Source organism: Gymnoscopelus microlampas (assembly GCF_963454915.1).
Source record: "Gymnoscopelus microlampas genome assembly, chromosome: 14".
In the NCBI taxonomy this organism is placed as follows: domain Eukaryota; kingdom Metazoa; phylum Chordata; class Actinopteri; order Myctophiformes; family Myctophidae; genus Gymnoscopelus; species Gymnoscopelus microlampas.
The window spans coordinates 15847132-15859693 of NC_139951.1; the positions used below are offsets into that span (position 1 = coordinate 15847132).

At 41.9% G+C, this 12562-nt stretch overlaps 1 protein-coding gene across 1 annotated transcript in view; it reads right to left on the reverse strand.

The window, feature by feature from the left end:
- Positions 1–12562, reverse strand: part of fmn2b (formin 2b) — a gene marked incomplete at its 5' end in the record, with an annotated part of 102891 nt that overhangs the window by 49407 nt on the left and 40922 nt on the right. Inside the window, one exon of the mRNA XM_084078199.1 lies at positions 2503–2564. Coding sequence (XP_083934325.1) covers positions 2503–2564 — 62 coding nt within the window. The remainder of the gene's footprint in view (positions 1–2502; positions 2565–12562) is intronic.

Here is a 12562-nt window from a genome sequence, read left to right on the forward strand (position 1 = left end):
CCATCAAGTTCAAAGTTCAGTCAGGACAAATGCATATTAACAGGCTAAAATGACGATTTAATCAACAGTGTAGTCAACAAATAAAAGACAGTATGTCTCAAAACACAGGCTTGCAGTTGAATTATTAGATATTTTTTATCTAACAAGTTTGTGTTGACCAAAATCTCTCAGATCTTATGATCCACACTGATCTTAAAGTATTTGGAAGAAATTTGAAGGCTCGATAAACAGAAATTCAACATTTCAACGTTACCACGTTATTATACCGTGATTGCCAAAGGGGGAGGTAGTACCACTTCTCCCTTAGACACACGACCCCCCCCTTCCTTTGACTCTCACCCCCCCCCCCCCCCCCCCCAATAGTTTTTACGACTCTGTACATAGTGTTTTTGTCTGTATTTTGTGATGATATTAAACTGTTTGGTGCTACTTTATATGTTTATGAATTGAATACCAAGGACCTCAATGGAAACAAGACCGCAAGGACATTTTTTTGGACGGACATTTTAGACAAAGTGTTTTAACTGTACTTGTGCTGTTTTTACATTTAAAGAAAACATGTTTAAAGATCAACTAAACTCACGTCCTCGACAGTGCTACGCCGTAAAGGATGGCCGCGCTCCGAGCTGGAACCAAACCCACGTCATTCACCAGCGCTATCCACCGGAACGGCGCTGAATGGCGAGGATGACCGCGCTCTGAACCAGAACCAAACCCATGTCATCACCAGCGCTACACTGCAACGCGCCGAGCAGCAGAGGATGCCCACGGTCTGAACCAGAACCAGACCCATGTCATCACTGGTCGCTACACTGCAACACGCTGAGCACTGAGGAGGATATACCCCACGCTCTGCAGACTTTTAACCCATTAAGAAGACCAGGAACATCTGTGTCGTTTTTTGATTTCTTTGGCTATTCAAAAATAGCAGCTATACAAGCTCATAGCACGGCACCGAGTGCCGCGCTATGAGCTTGTATAGCTGCTATTTTTTGAAAAATCGTGAAAATTTGTGCGCTTTGAATATATGCTTTTTAAAGCGATTTATAACTCAAATCTTTGCTTCTGGGGGTTCCTGGAACAAAATATTTTACAAATGTTGGCTTTAAAAAATACATATTCAAAGATTTTCACAAATTTTCACTGTTTTTCAAAACATAGCAGATCTACAAGCTCATAGCGCGGCACTCGCACTATGAGCTTGTATATCTGCCATTTTGGAATAGCCAAAGAAATCAAAAAATGACACAGATACGTTACCGGTCTTAATGGGTTAATAAACAACATCAGGTACCAAACGTACAGCCCAAAATGTCATTTCATGAGTTATATATCAAAGTCAGCAGCATTAATAACGGCACGACTTTATATAGCATAATATGCCTACGTATGACATTATGAAAAATACAACAAAGACATGCATCGACCGCGAGCCTTCTTATAAATGTTATTCTACACGAAACGAGAAGCGCAGCGCTTATTCAGCAACGTCAAATGAGGGCAATTTAAGCTTTTACAAGACTTGTTCCTCAAGTAAACAGAGAACATTCTTTCAGTTTTGCGGTTTCCATATTCATTTTTTTTATCTGCCAGACATTTTTTATATTTGAAGTCCAGATTCACTGGAAGAACCTTCCAAGCGGAACACACGCACATGTAAGCGTGCATACAAGCACACACAGCTATATACAGTAAGTGCATGTTTTTGCATGTTGACATTCACTCACTTAGGTGCATGCAGGCATGTCTGCACGTGCGCGGCACACACACACAGCCCTTACTAATTGATATATCTGAGGCTGTTATTTCTAAATCAATGTGATTACTGAGGGATTAAATAACAAGAAAATTTAATTATTCAATTCGACATAGAAAATACAGTAGGTTTTCATCTGACTAATAGAACAAACCCACATTGAAAGGTTTGATCATAAACAGCCCCTCTCTTTTATTAGCTCTGAGTGGAACCAAATGGGTAATGCTCAGAGAGAATACAGTCTCATTTTTCCGTGCCACCTTTTTTAGAGGAATTTGTTATGGAGAGAATGTAAACTGGATTGCGAAACAAACCCTTATCAGTTCTTATCACCTGTGTAACATGGACAATGACCAGAGATCCCAGCGGGACGACGCAACGTGAAAAATTTCGGAGAAGCAACAAAGCTGAGAAGGGAAAATCCTAATTACAAATAAATAGGGAATAACATGCCTGAAAATGAGATCTTCAAAAGAAAATATCAGACAAATGTTTCCACTCAATGTTTGAACTTGTGAAAGGTCACATCTCTAAGTAGAGCTCAGTCATTAGTCTACCTCATGACCCTCTGAGAAGGTCATCACAATTGATTTTACCATCATATTCAGCATAGTAGAATTTGAGAAATTATACAAAAGTGTAGTAAAGTGTGTGTGTGTGTGTGTGTGTGTGTGTGTGTGTGTGTGTGTGTGTGTGTGTGTGTGTGTGTGTGTGTGTGTGTGCGTGCAAGTGAGTGAGGGGCTTACATTCTCATAGAGGGCCTGTAGGGTCTCCAGATCTACCACCGTGTTGTCCAGGTTCAGAATGGCTGTAGAGAGATGGGGAGAGAGACAAGAAGACATGCATTTAAATGTGTCACATACATCAAAATCTGCTCCAAATCATAGAGAACACTGCTGCTCGGCTGAATTTAATGCACTTCATGAGCCTGGCCCCTAACTACATTTTTGAAGTTATTAACCCCTTGCGAGTCTCTGCACAGCCTGAGGTCCCCGGGCAGGAACCTGCTAGTGTGGAGGCTGGAGTAAGGATGGCCATGCCTTTGCTGTCAGGGCACAGTTTTGTCATTTCATCGTTTGACTCTCTTAAAGCAGTTGGTTCTCAGACTTTTTTTATTTCAAGGACCCCCATAACTGTGAGTGTACAAATGGAAGCAAAAGGACCCGTAAGTGTCCATTTGGTTCAATTTGTACACTCTAAGAGTTACAGACCTGTAAGCAGGGCAAGAATTTCACGGCGGCCACGGCCATCGCTGCCCCTCTCTTTGGCCGCGTGGCCCTCGAGAAATTATATGCCCTACGGCCACAGTGGCCTTGATGCCCCCCCTTCACTGCCCCAGCTGATTTCTCATCGGCTATCTTCCTGTCAATAATACGGTAGACACCACCAGTTGTCTGGTTGAGATTTTAAATTCTTCTTGGACAACATCAAGTAAAACGCTGCACATATAACCAGTGGTAGGTTTGATTTTTTTCTAGCCCATTCCACCATAAAATGCTGCGGAAGCCAAGCAACGCTTTTGACACAGAGAGAGAGCGAGAGATAGTTTTGCCACTGATGTGCCCGATGTTTTTTTATCATCATTAATTTACCCTACATTTGTCTTTTAGTTTTACAACTTGAAATATTTGGGGAAGAGGTTCTTCCTTGGTCTACTGGCAGTGTGCGTGCAAACTTTCACGGTGATCGCTCCAACAGTGTCGTAGATTAGCTGTCCACAGACAGACGGACAAATAGACTCACAGGAGCGAAAACATAATCCCTCGCCTAAGGCCATACCGGCGTGCTGGCGGCGAGAATATTCAGAGAGAAAGAGGGGAAAATAAAAGACAGTTGTAAAAAATAAACGAGTGAAAGCTTGCGCGAGCCACAGTGAGATGGACAGAGAGAGAGAGGAGGAGGGGGTCAGTCATAGGTTGAACTGGCCACCGTGTACCTAAAGGGATAAGGCTGATGGTTTCTGCTAGAAGTGCTAGCCCCTGGTCACAGGGTTAGAGGTTGATGTGACGGGGGCTTTATTCGTGTGCTCATCACAGCGTCACAGGGCCATGGAGGGACGTGGCGCCAGTCCACTCCAAAAAAATGAAAAAGAAATAACGCAGACCCGGTCAAAGCCGGGCCATGCCGCGCCGTGCCAAGCGAGACCGTGAGGCGCCAAGCCCCTGTGACGCCGGAGAGTCGCCCTGCCAGGAGGCTTAGCGGACATGGGTGGCGAGAGAGAGAGAGTGAGGTGTTTGTGTGAACGGCCAAAGGGGCGGAGGGGGTTAGAGAGAGAGGGGGGGGGGGGGGGGGGAGAGACGTATGAGGTAGAGATTTTAAAATACTGTCCTACATTGTCATTTTTTGTATGATTTTTTTCGACAGTCGTGCTGATTAAAACACATTTTCTTCACAGAAAACTGGAAAAGAGTGAGAGAGAGAAAGAGCGAGAGTGTGAGAGGGAGGCGGGAAACAAAGAAGGCAGTAATGGTAAGGCATCCAATAAGCTCTACTGATAGGTGCTCAGTCCATAGAGCGAGCAAACAACTAATACTCTCTCTCTCTCTCTCTCTCTCTCTCTCTCTCTCTCTCTCTCTCTCTCTCTCTCTCTCTCTCTCTCTCTCTCTCTCTCTCTCTCTCTCTCTCTCTCTCTCTCTCTCTCTCTCTCTCTCTCTCTCTCTCTCTCTCTCTCTCTCTCTCTCTCTCTCTCTCTCTCTCTCTCTCTCTCTCTCTCTCTCTCTCTCTCTCTCTCTCTCTCTCTCTCTCTCTCTCTCTCACACACACACACAGTTCTAATCTAATCCCCTACAACTCTCTCCCGCCAGCAGAATTAACCCTAACTAGCGACCCCAACATGGGGTCAAACCCTGAGTGTGTAAAGCTGACGGTTTAAGAACAGATTTGGGACAGATTTCTTTCCTGTTCACACACCTTAAATGTCTACCATGCCACCCACAGCTCACACACACACGCACGCACACACGCAACAGATTCCTGTCCTTTCTCACAACATCTAGGCTTTGTGAGTGAGAGGACAACTGTGTGATTTTGTGAATGAATGACTGCATTAGATTTTGTACAAACTGGGAATCTTTTAGTCAGAAGAGCTTTTCTCCAGAGTTCCAGGAAGCCATTTCTTGTTTGAGGTGTTCGAGTGTCTCTAATGGGAGACAACTGTTATCCTACTTATCTGATGAATACAAGACTGCTTTTTTGGCGACGTGCAATCCCACCACCTGACTCCCTGCCTTGCTCTCCCTGACACACACACACACACACACACACACACACACACACACACACACACTTGAGGTTAGCCAAGCCTGACACCCGTGGCATTAAGCCGCTTAATGCGACGTGAGATGAGAATGACAGCCAATTAACTGCATTGGTTTGTTGGGTGATGGGACCTCCGCTTAGACAGACAGACGGACAAGACAGACACAGTCTCTCTCTCTCTCTCTTTTTTCAGTAAAATGTTGACTTTACTTGACTTCTTTTTTTAAGAGTCGAACCTTGAATAAACCTCTTGGTTTATGGTTTCATCTGTGACATCATACTCTCGATTCTGTAGAGACCAGAATGACTTTGAACCATCCAGACAGACCATCATCAACACACAACCATATCAAAGCTACGCGTGTGCATACACAACTGATTAGGAAGAACGTTTTTCTTTTCTTATCGAGTGGTACAATGATCGACTGAAAGCACACACCTCTCCACCACTAACTATCTCTCACACACACACACCTGAACTGCTTCAATTTCACCTGCCTCTACTGTATAGAAACCTGCATACATTTTTAAGTGGTAACTCATTGGTGGATTACACACAAAATCACACTGCTGTATGCACCCACATACAGTATACTGTATGCATGCGCCATGCGCACACGATTGGCAACACACACACACACATGCACACGCACGCAACACATTGCTTAGCACTGGGATGAAAGCAATATACCTCAAATCAGTCAGAGAACAAAGAGAAGGAGTTGTGGCTTAAATTCCTCATGTCGCCTTCTTGTCTCGGCCTCAGCGCTGAGATCTGGCGCCTAACTCTGTAATCCTTAAAAAGTCAATGTTTGAACACAAACACTGAGCGAGTTGTCGATTGTTTAATTTAAGCTATAGTGTTACACAGAGCCGAGCCGAGAGGAACAGAACAGGACAGAGTGGAGGCGCGTACATACGTCTGTATGTATGTAACATAATGGTTTGTGTGTGTGTGCGTGTTTGTGTGTGTTAGTGCGGCTATCTATGTGTGCGCCAGTTCAGAGGTATGTGAGGTTTGCCCTCACAACGTTCTGTGTTCCAATAACTGTCTTAAGCCATTAAAGCTGTGTCAGTAATTTGTGAAACAAAAGCCCAAAGCCTGAGTTATACTTGAGCTGCGCGCGGGTGTCGCGCAACCAAGTATAAATCAGGTTTAATTTATAGGCCGTAGTAGGACAGTGTCGCTTATCAACAAGATCTTATTTTCAAGGTAACAACGCCTCACACCATCATTCGTTGGAGTAGAAATTAAGCTCGAGTTAACTTACACCAAATATATCAATATGCAGTGCATAGGCCTTGTGTATCTGAAAAGCTGAAAAGCCTCTTATCAAGGACAATCAAGAGCTCTGATACTGCTTGCTAAAACATAGATAGGATTTTGATGTATCATCTTCAGACTCTGAAACATCAGTTTGTCTCTGTGTCCAACATTAACATCGTATCTTGACAGAAAGAAAATGTTTACTACGAACTGAGAAAAACTGGTCCTAGTCTAAACCGTTCAACTGGCACCTTATCGTGCCCGCAGCACTCAAATATTTGTTTTTCTCCATTTGTAAGAAGGCCAGATCTCTCAGGCCTGTTGCTGTGTTGTCTTTATGCATGAAAAGCCATTAAAAAGGATTGCCCTTGGGAATCCCCCCCATCAGAAAAATAAACTGGATATTGGATACATTCACTTTGAGGTTGTGCACTCCAATTCCTTTACTGTAAATACATGTTTTATTGTATGTGTGTAAGAGTGTGTGAGCACGACTGTTTGTGCACGTGGGGTGTATACAGTATGTAATTGGTCTTGTGTGTGGTTGTACTTCACATGTGCACATGTTCTCTGTGTGTGTGTGTGTGTGTGTGTGTGTGTGTGTGTGTGTGTGTGTGTGTGTGTGTGTGTGTGTGTGTGTGTGTGTGTGTGTGTGTGTTCAGTTCTTAGTATATTTGTAAGAACTGAATAACCCTACAAGTATAGCAGAATTTGATCTACTGAGGTTTGCCAGGACAATTTTCCTGGTCAACAATCACCAATTTCATGGCGATTTAAAAAAAGGATATTTAGAGTTAAAGTTACAAAGGTTTAGGGTTAGGGGGAGTGGCTAGCATTAGTTCTAGTGATATGTTCGGGGATTTGGAGATTATGGTTAGGATTGGGTTAGGCTGTTAAGGTTTAGGGATAGTGTTAGGTTGCAGCAGCAGGTTTAAGAATAGAAAATTGGTTGCGATGTCACAAGTATAGTAAGACAGCTGTGTGTACGAGCGTGCGGGTGTGTGTGTAGGTATACTTGTTATGTGCTGGCTAAAGTGTCAACACTGGAAAATCCGAGCTGATACATACCGATTTAAGAAGTAGTTGCTATATTGTTTTACTGTTGAGTTTTGAACCACTGGTAAACAGAGGTTTTGAAATCTAAACCCTTCAGGCCAAAAACTGGACCTTGTGTTTAGTGTCCCCATTTATCTGCAATAAAATGTGTTTATTTCCGACCGCACCAGTAGCAGCAACAAAAAACACAGCAGACAAGAGGTGTGAATTAAGGAAACCAGACTCTGTATGTGCATGGAGTACAGGCTACAGTACAGTGCGCCATTAGGACGTCATTAGGACCTAATCCAGGCATATTTGCTCTAACTAAGGAAATCCATGTTTATCATTCTTTGCGATTTGCAGTGTAATCAAACCTCCATATTAGACAGTACGTATGTTTACAGCACATTCTGCACACCAAAGAACCAAAGTGTTGGGAAAAGCAATATCCCATAAACAATCACTGGAAATGGTTATTTTTCTTTTTTTCCTTGGGTTCCCTATATAGTCTAGTCAGCAGAATATGACCCCATTAACCACATTAACCCTGGTGTCCTTATTTATTTATTTATTTTCAAAAATGTGTCCAGATTGTTGAAAAATAGCAGATCTACAAGCTCCCAATGCATTTGTTGAGAACAAGTGTACATAATTGACAACTTCAAACTGCCCAACAACACAAACACAAAGCTGTGGCCAAAACCCCTCGATGCAGCAGACAAACACAAGGGCGTAGAAGCTATTGTGACAAGTTATTTTAATGGCTCCAGTCTGAATTTTGGCTTATCCGGACTGCAATCAGATTGTTTTTTATTTAGTCTGACAGCAAAAAAACACACGGAAACTGATTTTTTTGCAAATCAGATTTGAAACACATTCCTAGGTGGTTTGAAATGTGATTCAAATTTGATTTGTAAAGTTGTGTCTCTGTCTGGATGCTCTAGCCACTCAGGTTGGCTTAGAGTCAACAATCAAACTGCACAATACATCACTCGCAGTGCAACACATCCTGATGATGTAACATACGGTAAGTGACATAACGCAGTGGTTCTCAAACGTTTCCGTGCCAATGACCCCCAAATTGATATATATTTGGCCGCACGCCCCCATCTGAAAATGTTTTGTGCCGGGGACTTCTAGAGGCAAAGATTTGAGTTTAAAAAATAACTTTAAAATGTATGTGTGTGCGTGCGTGCGTATATATATATATATATATATATATATATATATATATATATATATATATATATATATATATATATATATATATATATATATATATATATATATATATATATATATATATATATATATATTCAAAGATTTGCATACATTTTCACAATTTTTCAAAAATAGCAGATCTAGGAGCTCGAAAGCACAAAGTGAGCTATGAACTTGTATATCTGCTATCTTTGAATAGCCAAAGTATAAAATATGGTTAAAATTATTGTGACGCTATTTTAACTAATTTTGCTGGGGAACCCCCTGGTACCCCACGAAGGACCCCTGGGGGTCCCCCGACACCACTTTGAGAATCACTAACATAACGTAAGCATCATTATGGAAGAAATGGAGAAATGCCTGCTTTGACTGCAGCATGGAACATAGTTGTATACTGTACATCGGCCTCCTCTGCCTTATTCCTAAACGTAACCTCAGTAAAACTATGCCTAAACCTAACCTTATTCTTAACCTTAACCTCAGTAAAACTATGGCCAACCCTAAACGTATTCCTAACCTTAACCTCAGTGAAACCGCTGGGGGGCGAGCGGTCCGAAGAATTGTTTTTCCAATTACCACTGGAGAGCAGTTAGGGGTTCATCATCTTGCTCAAGGACTCTTCCGACAGTAAGCCAAGAGGGGATGGGGATCGAACTAGGAACCTTCCGATTCCCAAGCGGCAGCTCCAACTCCTGAGCGACTGCGGCGCTAGTGTGACGGGATGAGTTCTGCAATCTATTTTTGCCAAATGTTCATCCATTTTTACCGAAAGTGTTGTATGACATGCTCAGAATAGGTTCATGCGGTTAAGACAACATGAAAAAAAAACATTGCTCTGATAGTGTGTTGAAAACTGATTGATGGAATATATCTGTAATGAATATATCCATCCATAAACATGCTGGAAACATTTTTTTTTCAATTGGGTTGTGAGAACCAATAATGATATTCAGTGCAGGATATGGGATTCATGCTGAAATGAGTAATGCCGCATTCTTCAAGTGTGAGACTTGATGAAAGTCTCACTGTTGACTGGAAGTGTTTAGATAAGAGATTTTATTGGAAATGCAAACAACTTCCAGATTTAAAAATAAATAAATAAATAGAAACGTTGCCTCAGACCACCAGTACAAAGATTTCGATGAGGTTTCCATAAGAGCATCATGCTTTCCCCACCTCCTACTCCAAAAGAAAGTGACAGCTCCAACTGATTTAGAAAAACCCATAATCACTGCAAAAAGCAGCGAATGGCCAATGCTCTTCACCTAGGTCAGCAACTAGTCAGTTGCCAGGGAAGAGGCACTTAAATTACAGTACAAGTCACATGAGCGATTGAGCGTAGGATCAAGTTCCTTTTGGAGGACAAGTTAACAAAGTGAGCCAAAGATTGTGAATTTGAGCTTGATTTTACAGCATGGCTCTGCAAGAGGCTAGCCATCTATAATTGTGTGTGTGTGTGTGTGTGTGTGTGTGTGTGTGTGTGTGTGTGTGTGTGTGTGTGAGAGGGATGTGTGTTCATCCGGCCTCGTCTGTGTATACTGCTACACCAAATAAGTACCTAGTGTACAGCATACATTTTAATTATCTAATTATTTTACTCTTCAAAATAATAATTTGTTTACATAAAGGTCCTTGTCCTCTAGATTCAAATGCATGAGCAGTGCCTGTGTTTTGATGACGTCGCTACAAGGCGTCTATTGCTCCATTTAAGCAGTTCAGGTCAAGTGCAAAGACTGTACTGGGCAGCTCCAAGGTGTCAATGTGTGAGCCTACAGTAACATCAAGTTGAGCTGTGCCGTCTCCTGGGTAAATAACGTTTTACAAAACAAAAGCCGGATGCTGTATAGAATAGAAAGTGGGGTTAGATCTTCTAATGCTGCGTGAACACAGCATGGCATTACAGAATGTGATCCTAAACAGGCCTCTAGCCTCAGGCCCACCTCTGGTGGTTCAAAACACAAATGCCAATACGTTTTTGTTTTCGAGGAAGGAAATTATGAAGGGAGGGAAACAAGCCAGGCAGAAAGAAGAGAGAAGGAGGGGAGGAAGGGACAGAGAGGGAAGGATTTTTTTTTAAATGTTATTAGTCAGGTCAATAGTGCAGTGCTATCACACAGTACATGATCATCCTTAAAGTCGCGTACTGTACATGCTGGGAGATCCCAAACTCAACCTGCCAACCTGCAAACTGCATCCCAGTACGTGGGACTGAAACGCTCAATCTCCCTGCAAATCTGCGACTGGATGTTTAACAAAAGGAACCTCCTAATCCCCCCGTAACGGACACACAAATCCAGTGTGTTCAGACCCCGTGTCTGCGGAGCCTAGCAAAACGTATAAACACATTGATTACACGAAAATTAAGTACAAATTCTTCTGGCCCTGGCATAAAATATACACCGACATTCCACCTCAATAGGCCCCTATGGGGCTTGGCTGAGCTAAGATAAATGGAGAGAAAGCCTCTCTCAGCCACCCAACCCTCCCTCGCTCCCTCCACCCCTACTTCTCTCCCTCTCTCTCTCTCATCCCTTCATCCGTTGCTTGGACTAAATTCAGTCTACAGGATGGAGGTCAGAGTTGGACAAAAATATAGAAACCATCATAAGTTTGCTAACTGCCACACACGGCTTGATAAACAGCTTCCAACACAGGTTATCAAAATGGGGGACGTGCAGCTTTTATTGTATATGCACACGGTAAAAATAATGTTTAATTAAAATTCTAATTAAATGCCTATGCTAATTAATACACACATTGTGAGCTTGTAAATTAGCTATCTAATTTTTTATTTTATTTTTAAACCATTTCGGATTAGGCTAGGGGGACTGCAGCCGGAGGCTATGGCTATTTGGGGGAGCCTGGCATGGACACGTTTGGGAACCCCTAGAGTATATTACTCGTTACAAGGAAAAGTGAGAGACGTGCTGCTCCCCCGGACAGTTGAATTAAATTAATGGGCAAATAACTGCAGAACGTTTTGAGCAAAGGGTTCCCATTTTGTGAAAAATATAATATATATTACTATATGCAATAACATAGAATGCTTATTGTAGATAAAACAAGATGTAAATAATTGCTAACTTATCAGGCTTTAGTTACAGTATCTTTTTCATTTTAGTTTGTCTGATAAATTAATTTATCAGACAGATTTTCCCATGAATATCTGTAGAAAGTAGAAACATAAGAAAAATGATTCCTGGCTACTGTAAACTGCATGATTACACCAGAGGAGATTTCCCTTGGCCCTTTCACATATAAATGCAGCTGAAGGTAATAACATTAATGGCGGGTGTGTTTCATTTAAGTTTTTCTGTGTGCCAGCAAGAAGTTAACTGTACAGGTGCTGTTCATGCTGGCACACACAGCAACACCTAAACGAAACACACCACCCATTAATGTTATTACCTTCAGCCGTCTACCCGTCAAAATGTCTGCTGTGAAAAGGGCATAAAGCTTTCCCCACAATACGGGAGCTTTGGTTTAAGTGGTCATAAGCTATGAACAATTGTTAGTTGCTAGTTATGGTAGAATGCCCTATACATATGAATACCGTCGCTGTCCGGTGGAAACCATGTATGTCCAAAAAAACGCTACTTTATAGGAAATCTTAAAAATAATGTGTATTCCAATGGATCCAATTTAGTTATTCAGTTAGAAGCTCTTTTTAATACTCGTCATTGTTTAAATATTTAAAACTTAAACAACTTTTTTTTCGACCACAGTAATGATTGTACAGGTACAGTAGAAACAATATTCGTTTCTCAAAGCTTCTTAAGAAAAACAAAAAGTCCTAAGGGTACACAGTACATGGGAACACAATAATACAATCACCCAGTCCGCCTGTTCCTGTGAATTTGACAGCATTTTTACTGGTTGAGTAAAGTCAAAACATGCAGTCTCTATAGGGATTTGTGCAACCTCAAACAATCACTAATGTACACTCCAGCACATGGAAAATGAGAGCGGGGGCTATGTAAATGTGAAGTGGTAAAGGGTTGCAGGGAAGAGGACCAGTCTCA